General features: G+C 34.1%; 1 protein-coding gene across 1 annotated transcript in view; it reads left to right on the top strand.

Moving 5' to 3' along the window:
• Positions 1-14,656, top strand: part of LOC137641056 (golgin subfamily A member 6-like protein 22) — a gene marked incomplete at its 5' end in the record, with an annotated part of 90,139 nt that extends 75,483 nt beyond the window's left edge. The window contains one exon of the mRNA XM_068373503.1: positions 14,371-14,656. Within this exon, the coding sequence (XP_068229604.1) occupies positions 14,371-14,656 (286 nt within the window). The remainder of the gene's footprint in view (positions 1-14,370) is intronic.
• Positions 14,657-19,414: the final 4,758 nt, after the last annotated feature.

Here is a 19,414-nt window from a genome sequence, read left to right as displayed (position 1 = left end):
TTTCTATATTTTATAATTTTTATATTTTCATATTTTAAATTTTATATTTTTGTATTTTATATTTTTATATTTTTTCATTTGTATATTTTATGTTTTATACTTCATTTGTCATATTTTCTAGAAAGAAATTGTTCTTTCTGTTTCATCATAAGATTCGTTTTCTTCTTTAGTATAATTCAACTTACTTCTCTTCTCAAGTCAATTTCTTTGTATCGGTTTTATTTACTGAGAACTTGCCTTTCTTCTTTCTAGTTTAAAGGCCGCTCATGAATGGCAGGGACAAGGGACAGTGACATTGTCCTATCAAGTAGGATAATACCCTAGAAATTGACCATACATACATATGACCAGCGCCCCAGCCCCCTCTCCATCCAAGCTAGGACCAAGGAGGGCCAGGAAATGGCTGCTGATGACTCAGCAGATAGACCTATAGGCTCCCCCAAACTCCCCATCCTTAGCTCACAAAGATGGTGAGTTTGCAGCAACCACAGAAACTAACGAGTTTGAACGGGACTCAAACCCCAGTCTGGCGTTCACCAGTCAGGGACGTTACCGCATCGGCCACCACTACCCTATCCTATAGTGGCGATGAAAGAAAATAAATTGGATTAGAGTGGACACGGTTCCTCTTTCGGCCCTTAATTGGCCAAATCTTTGGCCTTGGAGACATTAAATCCTCCGCTCTTTCGGGATTGCGAACTTTCTTCTAAATCTTTGCTCTTCGTTCACTTCACTGCCATTTTCGGTCAGGGAGATGGCTATTCTGCGGGATACTTCTAGTGGAAAATTGAACTAAAGATTATAGAAGTGAAACACCTCAAGATAAATTTCTTTTACGGCCACTGCAGATGCCACAGCGTTAACTAAGAAGTTAATTTCGTAATGTCGGTTTGAGGGTGAAGTTTTCACGAAATAAATTCGGAGGGTTGAGATTTGGGAGGCAATAAAATCCAGCAATATATCCCTTTTCCTTAGATTATCACTTAGGCTGGAAGTGATTTTAGAACTTACATTTTTCAGTTATTATTATTATTATTATTATTATTATTATTATTATTATTATTATTATTATTATTATTATTATTACTTTCTAAGCTATAACCCTAGTGGGAAAAGTAGAATTCTATAAGCTCAAGAGCTCCAGCAAGGAAAATATCCCAGTGAGAAAAGGAAATAAGGAAATAAATAAACTACAAGAAAAGTAATAACCAAATTAAATATTTTAAGAACAGTAACAACAGTAATGTAAATCTTTCATTTATAAACTATATAAACGTCAAAAAAAAAGAGTTCTCTTGCTTGAGGGTACACTCGGGTACACTATTTTATTTAATTTTTCTCCCTCTTATTTTGTTAAAGTTTTTATAGTTTATTTAGGAAGTATTTATTTTAATGTTTGGTACTTTTCTTGAAGTATTGTATTTTTTCTTGTTTCCTTTCCTCACTGGGCTATTTTCCCTTTTAGGGGCCCCTGGGCTTATAGCATCCTGCTTTTCCAACTAGGGTTGTAGCTTAGCAAGTAATAATAATAATAATAATAATAATAATAATAATAATAATAATAATAATAATAATAATAATAATGATTCCAACCATAAATAATGACTCATATCCCCAAGGATCATCTTCAATAAGTCATATAGGCCTATAGTCAGAAAGAAGCCGTATCGGCATAAGGCCAACAGTCAATGCAGATATACATCTCTATTTACTTCACACTCTGGCAGTTGTAAAGGCTTAAAGGCCGCCAATGAATGACAGAGGCAAGGGGCAGTGATATTGCCCTATCAAGCAGAACAATACCTAGAGACTGACCATATATACGTATGATCCGTGCTCAAGCCCCCTCGCCACCCAAGCTAAGACCTAGGAGGACTTAGCAAGGGCAGCTGATGACTCAGCAGATAGACCTGTAGGCTCCTCCAAGCCCCCATCCTTAGCTCACAAGGAGGGTGAGGTTGCAATGTTCAAAGAAACTAACGAGGTTGAGCGGGACTCGAACCCCAGTCTGTCGATCATCAGGCAAGGACGTAACCGATAGGCCACCACTCATCGTACCTTTGCATCAGTAGGGCAGTCTGAAGGCTTCTCAATCCTGTTTTTGTATCAATAATCCGGAGAAATTATAATTCTACCAATGGTAATTTTATATGTAGTTAAATTCAAGATGTGTTTAAAATTCCATAGAATTTATTCATATTCGCATTCATTCAAATCAGAGAAAAACTTCTTCAAGTGCCTTATGAACATCATATTCATTTTAAGAAATCAATACTTACCTGAAAATTAATTTGGATGGACATTTCTGTTTTTTAGCAATTGCATTCAATTCAAATGGCATCTATTACATTTATGAACGAGTTTAAGGAAAACAAATGGCAATATGAAAATACAAATATGAAATTACATAAAAAAATGTATGGGAACTATGGACCGAAAATCTGAGCACATAATAAATTCCAGTAAGTAACTGTGAAGCAGCAAATTCCCATTCCAAACCTTTCTCTCTCATTAATCTTTCTTTTCCCGAAACGTCCATTTGTCTCCCTTCGTGCTCGGTTAGTCAATAGCAAACATCTTAATTAATTGCTCAGGTTCTTTTGTCCTTGAAATCGTTTTAATGGTTTCCTTAGAGTGCGTGGTGGCGGGCAGTTTGAAACAGGCTTGTAAATCACCGGGAATGTCATCAGAAGTTTCATAAATGCCTCCGGCCAGAAAACTTTGAGAACTTTCTTCTTCTTCTTCTTCTTCGAACATAAGCTAGTTGCAACTCAAAGAGCTGTGGAAAGAATAATGATGGGGATAACACTAAGAGACAGAAAAACAGCAACTTGGATAAGAGAACAAAGAAAAACACTAAGAGACAGAAAAAGAGCAACTTGGATAAGAGAACAAAAAATAACACTAAGAGACAGAAAAAGAACAACTTGGATACGAGAACAAAAAATAACACTAAGAGACAGAAAAAGAGCAACTTGGATACGAGAACAAAAAATAACACTAAGAGACAGAAAAAGAGCAACTTGGATACGAGAACAAAAAATAACACTAAGAGACAGAAAAAGAGCAACTTGGATACGAGAACAAAAAATAACACTAAGAGACAGAAAAAGAGCAACTTGGATACGAGAACAAAAAATAACACTAAGAGACAGAAAAAGAGCAACTTGGATACGAGAACAAAAAATAACACAAAGAGACAGAAAAAGAGCAACTTGGATACGAGAACAAAAAATAACACTAAGAGACAGAAAAAGAGCAACTTGGATACGAGAACAAAAAATAACACTAAGAGACAGAAAAAGAGCAACTTGGATACGAGAACAAAAAATAACACTAAGAGACAGAAAAAGAGCAACTTGGATACGAGAACAAAAAATAACACAAAGAGACAGAAAAAGAGCAACTTGGATACGAGAACAAAAAATAACACTAAGAGACAGAAAAAGAGCAACTTGGATACGAGAACAAAAAATAACACTAAGAGACAGAAAAAGAGCAACTTGGATACGAGAACAAAAAATAACACTAAGAGACAGAAAAAGAGCAACTTGGATACGAGAACAAAAAATAACACTAAGAGACAGAAAAAGAGCAACTTGGATACGAGAACAAAAATAACACTAAGAGACAGAAAAAGAGCAACTTGGATAAGAGAACAAAAAATAACACTAAGAGACAGATAAAGAACAACTTGGATACGAGGACATAAAATAACACTAAGAGACAGAAAAAAGCAGAGTAAGGAAGAGAAGACGATGGGTCGACGAACTAAGAAAATTTGCTGGTGTGGACTGGCACTGAAAGGACATAAGTAGATTCAAGTTGGAGGGCATGTCTGAGGCCTTTGTTCTGCAGTGGACTAGTGATGGCTGATGATGATAATGAGGATGATATATATATATATATATATATATATATATATATATATATATATATATATATATATATATATATATATATATATATTCATAAAATTATATAAAATACACATTTCCTTAATCAGTAATACACGAAAGCACTTGGTCCCTGGTCTTTCACTTTCCTGTTTCCTGCGGACATGTCTGAGGCCTTTGTTCTGAAATAGACTAGTAACGGCTGGTGATGACGATGATAATATGAGATGGTTAAATCAATACAGGATAAAGTTCATACTGGTACAGAAATCTCCGAATAGGACACCAGTTTTCTCCCACGAAGGTAAAAACTTACAGTGTTCAGTTTTCAACTATGAGAACTGGCACCAAAATATTGGCAGAATACTGTAGTTCTCATTTATTTCAATAACAAATTTTTTTTTTTTAGGAAATATGTCAGGAGCAATATTCTTGGAATCTTTATTTTAAAAGTTCAAACTCGCTGCAAATAGCTTTATATTGAACAGGCTTACATAAGTCCTTTCATAGTTTATTTATCAAATATCTGTATTAATGTTGTTAATGGCACTGAAAGGACATAAGTAGATTCAAGTTGGAGGGCATGTCTGAGGCCTTTGTTCTGCAGTGGACTAGTGATGGCTGATGATGATAATGAGGATGATATATATATATATATATATATATATATATATATATATATATATATATATATATATATATATTCATAAAATTATATAAAATACACATTTCCTTAATCAGTAATACACGAAAGCACTTGGTCCCTGGTCTTTCACTTTCCTGTTTCCTGCGGACATGTCTGAGGCCTTTGTTCTGAAATAGACTAGTAACGGCTGGTGATGACGATGATAATATGAGATGGTTAAATCAATACAGGATAAAGTTCATACTGGTACAGAAATCTCCGAATAGGACACCAGTTTTCTCCCACGAAGGTAAAAACTTACAGTGTTCAGTTTTCAACTATGAGAACTGGCACCAAAATATTGGCAGAATACTGTAGTTCTCATTTATTTCAATAACAAATTTTTTTTTTTTAGGAAATATGTCAGGAGCAATATTCTTGGAATCTTTATTTTAAAAGTTCAAACTCGCTGCAAATAGCTTTATATTGAACAGGCTTACATAAGTCCTTTCATAGTTTATTTATCAAATATCTGTATTAATGTTGTTAATGTTTTTAAAATATCCTATTTTAATTTTTCATTATTTCTTATATCGTTTATTTATTCCCTCATTTCCTTTCCTCACTGGGCTATTTTTCCCTCTTAGAGCCCTTGCGTTTATAGCATTCTGCTTTTCCAACTAGGGTTGTAGCTTAGCTAGTAATAATAATAATAATAATAATAATAATAATAATAATAATAATAATAATAATAATCGTCTGTCATCTTAACCCTGAAGGAAAAAAAAGGAATATTTAATCAGGTAAAACAACTTACTCACTTCTTCTATGTTTGTTGAGGCTTGAAATCTGTCGATCAATTCAACTTTTTTTTCGGTCCAGTGTCATTGTTTTTGACGTAAACACTTGTCCCGGGTACCCAACTCGATTACTCTTAAATGGGCCCTTGAGATAAGTCGTTGGAGGAAAGAGAGGGAAATCTTAGAACGTATCTTTTTATCTTATCTACGATAAGGAAATACACATTTACAATTAAAATTTATAACATATACATCATAGTATATTTACATGAATATTTTTCTTACATAGGTATACTGTATTTACAATTGCAATTTTTATTATTTATTTGAATATGTTTTTAGATAAAGAATATATCGACTCGTGAATACTTTTTAGGTAAAATTCTTAAATCCTATTTCATTTATAGTAAAAGTATTTATAAATCAAACAAAGTCTAACGATTGGTTGACTGCTGCTATGCAAACGTTACCCCTCTCCCAAAACTCCGTGTATTGTTTTAAGCAATCTTTGATGTAAAGTGATTATCTAGCGAAGTAAAAGGACTTGGGAGGTTACAATCCTTTCAAGTAATCATAACACTCGATAAAGTGGTGCCTCTCAAAGGGAAACAAACTTATCCTCTCGGAAATAATGTTTAGTCAGGATTTTATTGTTGTACATTGGCTTCATTAATGCCGGTACACTAACGTCTCCTTCACGTGAAGTGTACCAGAATTAAGGAAATCAACTGTACCTACGAATTCTATTGCGACTGAAATACACAATGTGCTGTTCCACAATGCTTGGAGACTTATTAAAGCCTTAGAACAGGAGCTAGTTGCAACTCGAAGAGTTAGGAAAGAATAGTGATGGGAATAACACTAAGAGACAGAAAAGGAGTAACTTGAGTACGATCATACGAAGGCAAGCTAAAGTAAAAGATATTCTAACAACATGTAACAAAAAGAAATGGACATGGGCTGGACATATAATGAGAATGGACATTGAGATGAACAGACTTGGTCCCTAGAGATAACAAAAGAAGCAGGGGAAGGAAGAGAAGACATTGTATTGACGAACTAAGATAATTTGCGGGTATAGACCAACATAGAAAGACCATAAACAGACGCAAATAGAAGGACATGTCTGAGGCCTTTGATCTGCAGTGGATTAGTTACAGTGGATGATGATGATGTGATATATATATATATATATATATATATATATATATATATATATATATATATATATATATATATATATATATATATATATATACATACATGTGTGTGTATTTGTGCATGTCCATCTGCTTTAATGCTGAATGACCTCCTTGGCCCGAGCACCTTGCCAAGTGGCCCGACTTTTATAAAACAAATCAAATGGAAAATTATCACTGGTAGTCACCGAGACAGTTAATATCTCGATTCATCTTGAATAGACTTTACCAACAGCTAAAATATCAGGAAATCAAATTGATGAACGTGAAAATTTTAGATAAAAATGTATTAAAACTCCAAAATTAATTAACGAGTATTTATTAATTTAAGCTGTAAAATTCTTTGAAATGGACAATTTCAAGATTAATTTTGAAATACTTGAATATTTTTCACGATGCTTCACAAAATGTTATGACCAGTTTCGCAAACATTTCGTCTTATCTTGAAGCGTAGATGCCCCCAAAAGGTTTCTTGTGTGTGTGTGTATATATATATATATATATATATATATATATATATATATATATATATATATATATATATATATATATATATATATATATATATGTTTATAATACATATATATAATATATATATATATATATATATATATATATATATATATATATATATATATATATATATATATATATATATATATAAATATTATGAATATACAACGTCTCATCGGCGTCCAAAAATCATGGAGACGATTTTCTACAATAGCATTACTTAAAATGCCAAATACATATCTGTTAGTTGTTTTCCCTATTTTAATTTTGTTACTGTTCTTGAAATATTTCATTTTGATTGCTCATTACTTCTCTTGTAGATTATTTATTTCTTTATTCCATTTCCTCACTGGCCTATTTTTCCTTGTTGGACCCCTTGGGTTTATAGCATCCTGCTTTTCCTACTGGGGTTGAAGCTTGGATTGTAATAATAATAATAATAATAATAATAATAATAATAATAATAATAATAATAATAATTTGTTTCTTTCACGACCAATTATTATCATTACTAGCTAAGCTACCATCCCAGTTGAAAAAGCAGGATACTATAAGACCAGGGGCTTCAACATGGGAAAATAGCCCAGTGAGGAAAAGAAACAAGGAAATAAATAAAGGAAATGAGAAGTTAGGGACAATTAAAATAAAATATTTTAAGAATGGGAACAACATTAAGGCGGATATCCTTACTCAGCAACGACCGATCTTAGAATTCATATTTGTGAGAACGAGGACATTAGGAGAAGGCATCACATAACGAGCTGTGCCTTGGCAGAGCAATAACCGGTGCGTCCTTTGAAGTGACTTTGCTGATGTCACAATTGAAGCCCTTAGGAATGAATTGATAGTGTTACTTCGGCGGAGTTATATATATATATATATATATATATATATATATATATATATATATATATATATATATATATATATATATATATATATTTATATATATATATATATATATATATATATATATATATATATATATATATATATATATATATATATATAACCAAATAAAACAGAACGATACCACCGGAAATCAACACAGAATGAGGAAATTAACTGAAAAGCGAGGAAACATCTAATTACGAAAATGGAGAAGTTGCAATTGTGATAAATCCAAATATTCACTCACAGGATGAGACGAGTCCTGCCTAAGGAGAAGTGTGTGTGTATCCCAAGGTATCAGGTGCCATCCTCAGAGGCTTACGATCGCTGATGAAGGGTTCGACGGCATAACTCCGCCGAAGTAACACTATCAAATCATTCCTAAGGGCTTCAATTGTGACATCAGCAAAGTCACTTCAAAGGACGCACCGGTTATTGCTCTGCCAAGGCACAGCTCGTTATGTGATGCCTTTTCTTAATGTCCTCGTTCCCACAAATATGAATTCTAAGATTGGTCGTTGCTGAGCAAGAATATCCGCCTTAATGTTGTTGCTGTTCTTAAAATGTTTCATTTTAACCGTTCATAACTTCTCATATAGTTTATTTATTTCCTTATTTCCTTTCCTCATAGCTTCTCATTTAGTTCATTCATTTCCTTATTTCCTTTCCTCGCTGGACTGTTTTTCCCTGTTGGAGCCCTTGACCATATAACATCCTACTTTTTCAACTAGGATTGTAGCTTAGCTAGTAATAATATTAATTGCTTATGCAAGAAACAGATTATTATTATTATTATTATTATTATTATTATTATTATTATTATTATTATTATAAGCTAAGCTACAACCCTTGTTGGAAAAGCAAGATGCTATAAGCCCAAGAACTCCAACAAGGAAAAATAGCCCAAAGAGGAAATTAAATAAGGAAATATATAAACTACAAAAGAAATAATGAACAACCAAAATTAAATATTTTAAGAACAGTAACACTATTAAAATATGGAAAATAATCAATTGGTAATATATTTGGCATTTGAATTAAAGCTATTCTAGAAAGTCTTCTCCATTATTTTTTAAATAAACTAAGTAACAGAGACTGGCAAAAATCTGCATTTCACACATATCAAGTTAGAAATGTACAAGTCGCCTTTAATGGTGGAGATTGATTGATATCGATTTTGAGCACAAAACTTGACTTTAACAGGAAAATGTATGGCATAATAGGAACCATCTCTTTATAGCCTTTTTAGAGTTTATAAAATATCTGTTTTGATGATGTTACTCTATTTCATTTTAATTGTTCATTATTTCTCAGATCGTTTATTTATTTCCTTATTTCATTTCCTCACTGGTCTATTTTTCCCCTGTTGGAGCCTTTGGGGCTTATACCATCCTGCTTTTTCAACTAGGGTTGTAGCTTAGCTTGTAATAATAATAATAATAATAATAATAATAATAATAATAATAATAATAATAATAATAATAATAATAATATCTCTATAGCCGAATGGGTATGATAGTCAGCTGTTACTTTGATTTCAACAGAGCAAAGGTTCGAATCCTTGCCGACAGGAAATTCTCATCATGATAATTTACCTAGTCCCACCCAGCCTTCACCACTAATGGTATTACACAACTGGCAATAGGATTGCGTGAGCTCTCGTTCCAGCTGTCATTACCAAAAATAGGACAACATAAGAGGTATCAGGGCTGCCTGTGCTAAAAAATTAGGTGGTTATTAGGATTTAGGGCTAGCTAAATTATCCAGGTAAGTATTGTTAATTTTTGCATGTGAATTCAATGTTTCTACATTTAATACCTAATAAAAAGAAATCTTTTAATAAGCGTAGCACTATATAAGAGATTGATTCTCTAAACCTATGTATCAGTGTAGAATTGACACCATTCAATGATTGCCTGTAAGACAGAAAAAAAAGCACTGAAGAGGCAAGTTATATTAAATCATAGTACTTTGATAACTTTTTAAGTCGGTCTATACATTGACTGTTTGATACAAAACTTTTAACATGATCGATGAAGTGTTCGTAATTTCAGTAAATTTGTTTGCTAATTTTAACTTTAATTTTAATGAATTTTAATACTTTGGTTTACAGATGTGAACACACGTTCTGCCTGGCCTCTTATGACAGTTTTTGAACAATCTGCCAAAAAAAGTGTACTTCCACGAAGACGAGCAACAAAGGAATGATCCTGCGAACAGAACAGTTGAGTAAATCTTCAGGACCTTGGAAGAACTGAAATTTAAAGATATGTACAAAGTGCAGGCCAACTTTCGAAAGATGTGCAATGAAACAATCAGAATCTCTTGGTGTAACCCAAAATGGCCAAGAATTTGAAATACATAAAATTTCAGGACAAGAACAAAATTAGTCTCTAATCTCAAGAGGGTCTGTTGAAGACGAAGGAAAAGTTCACTGCAGCCAGCAACATAAATGAGATCCTCCAGGTCGGTCTACCAACTTTGGGGAAGAACTGAGATGGGAGGTTCTTGGGAAGGGACGCTCAACCTGGTGGATCTTGCCAGCTCGGAGACTGAAGGGGCTTGCCTCGTCTACCCCAGAATATCACCAGGTCTCTGGCAGACCTCAACGTCATGGCGATCAGTTAATAGTAGTCACGTTCCGTACAGGACTCTGCCGAAAATCAGTTGGCTTGGAGCTCTCTGGGCAGCAACTCTAAAACTTTGTGTTAAGACAAAATATTTCCCATGGACGTGCACGTCACTGAGACACAGAACTCTTCGTTTTGCTACCAAGTGAACCAGTGTCATGTTGGCGTTGCATTTAAACAGTTTCAGTGTAGTTTTGATTTTCATGGTTGACCCTATTCTGTATATTACAAAAGAACAAAGGAATTTTGAAGCTTACAGCTCTAAAAGTCAAGCCAGTGAGACAAACTGACTTATAACCACGCTATTCACCCCATTAACAGATTTTGTTGCAGATTGCTAATCTAAGACTTGAAAGTAAGTACATTGCATGTGTCTTGCCTATCCTCTTAGTAATCTACACAAGCCATTAAAAATCTACTAAAGACATCCAAAATCTAAATACACTGCTTCAGTGCTGAGAATTTTTCTGGCCACATTTAAATGAATGACAGCGCAAGTTAGATTTGCAAATGCTTGTATCGAATTTTGCTTGGGCTATTTTATCTTGATAGAACCTGTCATTTGAGTTGATCATGTTAATGGATAGTTTATTTGCTTGTCAAAACATACATATGTTAATGGCGAATCAGGCAATGCCTTTTTTTCTGCATCTGTATGGGATACAGAGGCCTGAAACTTCAGTTTCTGTAACTACCTTGAAAATTTTAGATTTAGCAGCGTGTTGGGGGAAATAACTGTTTCTGCTATCCCATACAGAAAAGCATCTATGCGAGTTGCTGATTTTAGCACAGTTACTTCGTTCACAAATATCTTAAAGGGAAGATAGTTTTTCATTTGTTTGCTTTTGCTGAGATTGCATATCCATTTCTGAACCTTCTAAGACCTCCTTGGAACTAGAAGCTTGACTAGAAATGACATCCAAGTCTATAGTCTAATCAACTTCTTGCAAATTGAAGTCAACCAACCCTCCAGGATCACAGGAAATATTAGGTACAGATAATTTCTCACGATCAAGTTTAGAAACTCCATTTCGTCCTATTTCATTTTTTTTTCTTGTTTGCTGCTTCCCCAATATTTACTTGTCTGCTCTCTATAGCTTTTCGAAACTGGTCTCTCATATTAACTCACCTGTGTTTGTACTTAATTCCTGGCTGATGTAAAGCTTTCCTTATGTCTTTCCAAACCTCTCTAAAACATTCCTTATATTGTGTATGGGTAGAATTGTATAAACACGGGTGACTTTTCACGTATGCTATGTTTCTTGTATATTAAAAATATTCACGAGGCGATATATTTTTTGAATTTAGATAAATAGTAAATTTAAATTGTAAATACAGTATATGTAAAATAAAATGTTTATGTAAATACAGTATATGCAAAATAAAATATTTATGTGAATATAATATGTAAGACTAAATGTGTATTTCATAATAAGTTTCTTGTCCCTCGTTGAGCTTGGCCAAAATAGTTGTGGGGATGCCCCTGAAGCGTTTATCTCCGTCGTATTGCACTATACCAAACCTGTAGGGCCCTTGGGAATAATTAAACTTTCTCAATAAGGAGGTAGAAAAGCGAGGTAATGCGGTATGAATTTAGCATGAGACTTCCATTGAACACTAACATCACAAAAATGACTAAAGATGTTCAATAAAAGATGTAAATACCTGCAGCTTTAAAGAGGGGAAATAGTCCAACAAAAATATTTAGGGGGTGTTGTGAACTACTCGCTTAACCTAAACTTTAGATGAGAAAGGAATTTCACATCTGAAACATTTCTAGATAGCAGGAAAGTTGATACTGCACTGTTTACCTTTCTATGTGTAACTGAGAACCTTCCCCTTGTGATTCTAGTACAATTAAGATTGCGAATGGTTTACCTGCACAAGAAAGTCTTACGGTAATTTATAATTGATACTTCAAGTTGAGTGCCGTTTCTTTAGTGAATTTTCCTTACAAAATTATTTTTTTACATAATAGGACAAAATTAGATAAGTGATTTTAGTTTTATTTCAACAAAATCAGGTTGTTAGTAGGGATGTTGAGAAAACTGTTGAGTAAACAAATTTTAATCTTTTCTAGTTATGGAATAGCAATTTTATGTAACATTGCAAAGAGTAGCCTGTTACGGTAACTTTTTGTCCAACTTTTTGTTCAACTTATTGTTTTAGTTTAATTGAAATTTTGGAGCAGAGGTGAGACTGGAGAATTTTTCTAGAATTCTCGGTTATTATTATTATTATTATTATTATTATTATTATTATTATTATTATTATTAGCCAAGCTACAACCCTCGATGGAAAAGCAAGATGCTATAAGCTCAAGGGCTCCAATAGGGAAAAATAGCCCAGTGAGGAAAGGAAATAAGGAAAAAAATAAATTATGAGAATAAACTAACAATAAATCATTCTAGAAACAGTGACAGCGTCAAAACATATGTCCTATATAAACTATTAACAACGTCAAAAACAGATAAACTATAAAAAGACTCGTGTCAGCCTGGTCAACATAAAAACATTTGCTTCCTAGAAGATGGATGGTCACTGTGGCCTTATAACATTAGGTGTATTGTTAAAGGAATTGCCTCTTTACAGATTGACACTGGTTTTGTGAGGTCGAAGAAGTGTCCATGGAGGTCAAAGAAGTGTGTACGTATACATGAAAGGTTGCACTAAAGTGTATTTTTGTTGTTCAGGTGTATGGTTAGCATATTTTAGGGTTGTGGGTAACCTAACCTAACTTGCGGCTTGATCAGTTAAGATATCTTCAAAGCTTATATTAAAGATTTGTCCTTTAGTGGTGAATTGTTATGCTTGTTACTTCGTGTAGTTGGTCATTAACAGATTATTTAAATCATGCTTAAGATCTTCCTTTATTGTATAATAGTGTTTCGATAATCCTGGATTTGTATTGATTGGTTTTCCTTAATTCATGAACTGTTCTTTAATATTGATCTTTACTTTTTGTTAGAACTGAGGGTTACTGTTTAAATATTCTTAAATTATTATTGTAGAAGGTGAAGATGATTATTTTAATATTCTTCTATTGTTGAAGGTTATGGTTAAATATATTCTTATTGTTGTAATAAGAAGGTTGTTCAATATATTGGTAATATTGCCTATTGGTGTCATTATTCTTCAATATTCTTCAATTGTTGAAGGTTATGGTTTAATATATTCTTATTGTTTTAATAAGTGAAGGTTATTGTTGCATATATTTGTGATTTTACCTATTGGTGTCATTAACCGGAATGTCTAATCTGGATAAGAATCTGACAAGTGCTGTCTCAGGCCGGACCTGATCGTCCCGAGTGATATATTTAAAACTACCGAAAAGTGTTTGTGACAAGAAGAAGCACGTGAGTGTTTAAAGTCATTATAGATTCCAGTATAAGTTCATTCCTCGTACTACAGGTCAGTTATTATAAAGGAGTATTCAATGTCTAATAAAGGTATGAGCTGCATTTACTCTATCACGAGTCAGCCTTGCAATTACTGCTTGGTGTCATTCTTGCAACTACTGCTTGGTTTGCTATAAGAAAGAAAGAGTCAAGTTTAGATGTCAATTCAAACTGTCAAAGCGCCTGTCTTGGGTAAACTTTGTATCAAAATTTAATTGGGGAAACTAACCTAACAGAAGTCATTTTCACAGCTGAATCCTATGCTATTTTGATAGTAGTCAAGGAAATTTTCCGGCTACCTCATAAAGATTACGTAACATTTTGCGACTAAAGTTTATTGATGACAATTACTCCCAATAATGATAGATTCTTGAATGGCTGTATCTACTTGGAAATAGAAGTAAGAAGTTATTTTTAGTTGGGTTCCTGCTCACGTTGATATAAAGAGAAATGGGAAAGAAGACTCTCTTGTAAAGGAAGTAGTTCATAATTATATAAGAAATAACTTTATGGTTCCTACAAAAGATATGTACCCTGTAATTCAATCTGTTCGTGAAGAAACTTGTAACTTGTATTGGGAGTTGGAAAATCAGAAAATGAGTGAAATTGTCAAGTCATCTCGTCTATGGACAAATTTTGACTGCAAGGTCAAAAGTAGTGGTGTTGTTCCAATTGAGAATTGGCCACATCAGATTGACACATAACTTTTTTGAAGAGTGGAGAACATCAGCTGTTCTGTATAGATTGTTTGGTGCCTACAGCTGTGTTGCTTATATTACGTGAGTGTCCAAGTTACTTGACTGAGAGATTACGTTATTTTTTTATCATTGCAAGAATACCATGGCAACTACATTTAATCAAATATTTTGGGGCCTGAATGCAATGGGGATTGCCTTTTTAACTTTCTTGTGGAGACTAGTTTATTCAATAAGATATAATAGTTGTTTGAAATAAGAAATATATAATAATCTTTAACTAGATTTTTGGCATCAATGACCATTTCTGTTACCATGCCAGATGATATCTAATAATTAACCATTACTCTGTCCCTAATTAACCCTTAAACAAGATATATCGAGATGAAACTTAACTTTTTTTTTAATTAAAGATAATGAATTAGTTAATGGATTAACCAAAGCGAGTGTTTTGTATCATTCATATGTTATATATCATTCACAACACATTACGGAAGAGATGACAAACTAATGGTTTTGAAATAAAAGAATGTTTTACCGAAAATTTGTATCAAGTATGATTTAAATGTTACCCTTCACAACAAATGACAGAGTTGCCATTCGTAATGACATGAGATTTAGGACAGAATTGAAGAAATCAGGTATTCAATGAATGTTGATACAGATTTGAAGGTGAATTATAGTAATAAGTATTGAGTGAAAAGTAATGCATTACGGCTGTACAATTGAAGCTTCCTTTCATCTCTAAAGACACTAATGTTTTACCTTCTAATAATTGAACGGTATCTCTATCCAAATAACTCTTAAATTGTTATTTTACATTAGTTTACGCTTTAAACACCAGTGACATTTTCTTTAAATACTTTTGCATCATTTTCTTTATTGACCATTTTATCTAAGGGGGACTTATCAAGTGTGTTCAATAATGTGCTAAACTTTGGCTTCAATTTTGAAATTGATCTATCATCAGCTGCAGTGTTGTAATAATACTTGTTAAGCAAATATGTTAAAAACATTCACAGCTAAATTATCGATAATGAACATTCAAATTGTGGCCCGTGAAAATATCCGGTGCTAGTGTAACTTATATTCCATGCATTCCTCATGGGTAGGCATATTAATATAGTTAAGGACGGGAAAAGCATTCCAAAACTAAAATTTTACAACTTCTTGTTCATACAAAGTGTAGCTTGTAGGTTGTATCCTGCCCAGTTTCTTATTCCTTCAAAGATGACAAAATAGTTTAGTTACATTCTGAAGTTTTAAGGATTGTTCAGTTATTGAATTGTTCAGGTGAATGGTCATATATACCTCAGAACATACACGCTCACTTATATGTACAGTTTGTGCTCAGAAAAAGAGTGTCTCTTCTGTATTAAAGAAAACGTAACCAAGATTTTTAAGCGCAAACTAATGTAAAATAACACAAGTTACGAGTCATGCATATACTGTTCAACTTTGTGAAGTTGAGATCTACAGAGATAAAAGGAAATCCTCACATTCTGCCCGTATCGCCCGTGTGTGTGTGTGTGTGAGAGAGAGAGAGAGAGAGAGAGAGAGAGAGAGAGAGAGAGAGAGAGAGAGAGAGAGAGAGAGAGAGAGAGATTCCTTATAAAAATAATAGCTTTATACCTATTTTCTAGGACGTTAAGAATGTTGCTTAGATTTTGTGTAGTATTTTTGTGTCTATTTGATGGAGGCGTTGTAAAAATTTAGTGTAAGAGTGAAATGTGGGAATCTGTGTAGGAAACACGAATATGGTTAGCTGTAAAGTCACCAAATCTAAGTTTGCTTCAATTAGAGAGTGGCTAGCTGTCTCACACTTAAGATTCCCAATCGGTTTCATTGTATATTATTACATGGCAATGTATCCTAGTATTCCAACTACTTTTTCTTATAGGAAAAATTACGCTCCCTTCGAAAATAACACTCGTTCCCGTCGCAAATGAATAGTTACAGAAATATATATACATCTATATCCGCCGATAATGGGGGACCCCCTTAGGGAACCCGGGGTTTTGGGTGGGGAAAACATACTGGGGAACCGATATGTAACCGTAAATCAGTCCTTTTCTTCTCTATGCATTTCTTTCTGGTATTTATTATAACCGTAGGAAAAGACAAATCAGTATACCTGGATATATTTGGGAGGAGCCGTTTCAAAGGTTATTTCTTGTAGTAATACAGTAACCAGTGCTGCCAACGCCTGATGTAGATTAAATGTTAGCATTCCATACCTGATGTAGATCAAATGTTAGCATTTCATGCTAACATTAGCACCCATTTGTTCGTTCGTTCGTTCGCCCCATCTTCCGTCCTGCGCATATATAACCCCCCTGCGCAGGAGTTTCTCTCCCTTATTACTCTTTTTTTACTGTATTATTTTCTCATTGTATATTCGCAGTCACTGTTATTTATCATACATTCCATTTTCCCTTCTTATATTGGGTTTATTTGTTTGGTTATTTCCTTTCCCATTTGTACGTACGTTCGTTCGCACGAGTTTCCGTCTTGCGCATATATCACCCCCCTTCGCAGGAGTTTCCTCTCCCCTATTACTCTTTTTATTACCGTTTTTTTTTTTCTCATTTTATATTCCCATTCCATATTATTTATCATTCATTCCATTTTTCCTTCCTATATTGGGTTTATTTGTTGGGTTATTTCTTTATCTCTTCCTGGTTTCACATAAATACTTACCCTGGACTAGTTTTTTTATCCAGTTAATTCTCGGTATGATCTCCTCATTTTATATTCCCATTCACTATTATTTACCGTTCATTCCATTTTATCTTCATATATTGTTTTTATTTATTTTTGTTGGTTAGTTCCTTTTCTCTCCTCTGTGTCTTATAAAACTTTTCTTTGGTCTAGTTTCCGTATTTAGTTCATTCATTATTTCCTGCTTTTGTTCGTTGTTTTTCCCTTAACCAATCACCACTCTAGGCCTATTCAGATATCTCCCTACCCCCCCCCCCCCCTCCTTTATCTCTTTATCCGCTCTTTTCATACCCATTGTTCCGATGCCTTTCCCGTTGTAACCTTTGACTTGGTTAGTCGTTCTTCGGTACTAGTGCGTTTTTTTCCCGTATTTTGAGATGGAGCATATTATAGAAACTTGTACCGGTTGCAGCATTCCGTATCTAAAAGCAGTGGCTCAATTCCATGGAGATTTTTTTGATACTTCAGGTAATGTTGAGCATTTTCTTAAATCTCACAGCGTTATTCCTCAGCGTTTAAACTGCCCCAAGTGTCGTGCGCTTTTATCTTATAGGGCAGACATTCACGGGTTTTATTGCTCTACTGAAACCACCATCCGTAAAACTAAGAAGAAACGTCGTTGTGGGTATACTGTTACGGCCTATAAAGGTACTTTTTTGGACCAAAGTCGGCTACCCCCATGGAAGATAATATTATGTGCCAACCACTTTTTGCATAAACATTCGGACCATGAGACCCTCATGGATGGTATCGACATATCTTCAAAGACTAGTGTGGATTGGAGAAGTTTCTGTTCGGAGGTTACCGAATACTTCTTCGATAATCAAGAGGCGATTGGTGGTGATGGAGTTACTGTTGAAATAGACGAAACTCATTTTGGTAAAGCTAAATACAACCGTGGTAGACCGTTAAGTGCCATATAGGTCTTTGGAGGTATTGAACGTGTGTCCAAGAAATTTTTCATTATCCCTTTAGTTCCCCCCTTTCTACTAAACGAGATGCTGCTACTCTAATTCCCCTCATCCAGAAGTATATTAAACGAGGTAGTATTATTATGAGTGATAAGTGGGCTGCATACAACTCTCTATCGGAAATTGGTTACGTTCGTAAGTCGATTAATCATTCGGAGCATTTCGTTGACCCCCTAGACCCAACCATCCATACTCAAAATATAGAACGTCTCTGGAGAGAAGTGAAGGAGTGGGTTCAGAGACCTGGAATCAAGACTGAACATTTCAAGCAATATTTTTCCAGGTTCTTTTTCACCCACTACTATCCTCAACATACGTTACTTCACCACTTCTTCATTACTGCCAGTCGCCTCTACCCTCCTTTACAACAACAGACAATCGACCCCCCCTACACACAAGACCCCGATGACCCCCATCCATCCTCATCCCAGTCATAGAAGTTAATCCCTCAGTCTCTTCCTTCCGTGTCCAGCAAGTTTCGACGTTTTCTTCATAATAGTAAGTCATTCCTCAATAGTCATTATTCGTGTTTTGTGACCGGGGTACTCTTAGGCAAGGTTAGGTGGGTTTGTTAGGTTCTGTGGCCTTTCTGTACTTTTTATATATTTCGTAACAGTTATATGAAGAAATTATTGAATATAGCTGAGGAAATATTTAGCAGTTCTAGCACTAGTAATGCCATCGTGTCGTTGGTAGTTCTGTGTACCATTCGTCATCGCTGGTAGTACTGTGTATCAAGGTAAGTCATTCCCCCATTCTTATTATATGTGTTTTGTGACCGGGGTACTTCTAGGCAAGGTTAGGTGGTGGGTTTGTTAGGTTCTGTGGCCTTTTGGTACTCTTTATTTATTGTGTAATAGTTATATGGAAGAATTATTTAGTTTACGTATGGAAAAATTTATTATTTCTACCTCTAGTAATGTCATCGTGCCGTTGGTAGCACTGTGTACCATTCGTCATCGTTGGTAGTTCTGTCAATCATTGGTAACGTTGCTAATGTTATCGTCCCCTACATCTGTTGTTTATATATTTTAACTCAGTATATATGTCAACAGTGTTAATATTTATATGGTTC

This window comes from Palaemon carinicauda, chromosome 5 (assembly GCF_036898095.1).
Source record: "Palaemon carinicauda isolate YSFRI2023 chromosome 5, ASM3689809v2, whole genome shotgun sequence".
In the NCBI taxonomy this organism is placed as follows: Eukaryota; Metazoa; Arthropoda; class Malacostraca; order Decapoda; family Palaemonidae; genus Palaemon; species Palaemon carinicauda.
This window is presented reverse-complemented; position numbering and strand designations above follow the sequence as displayed.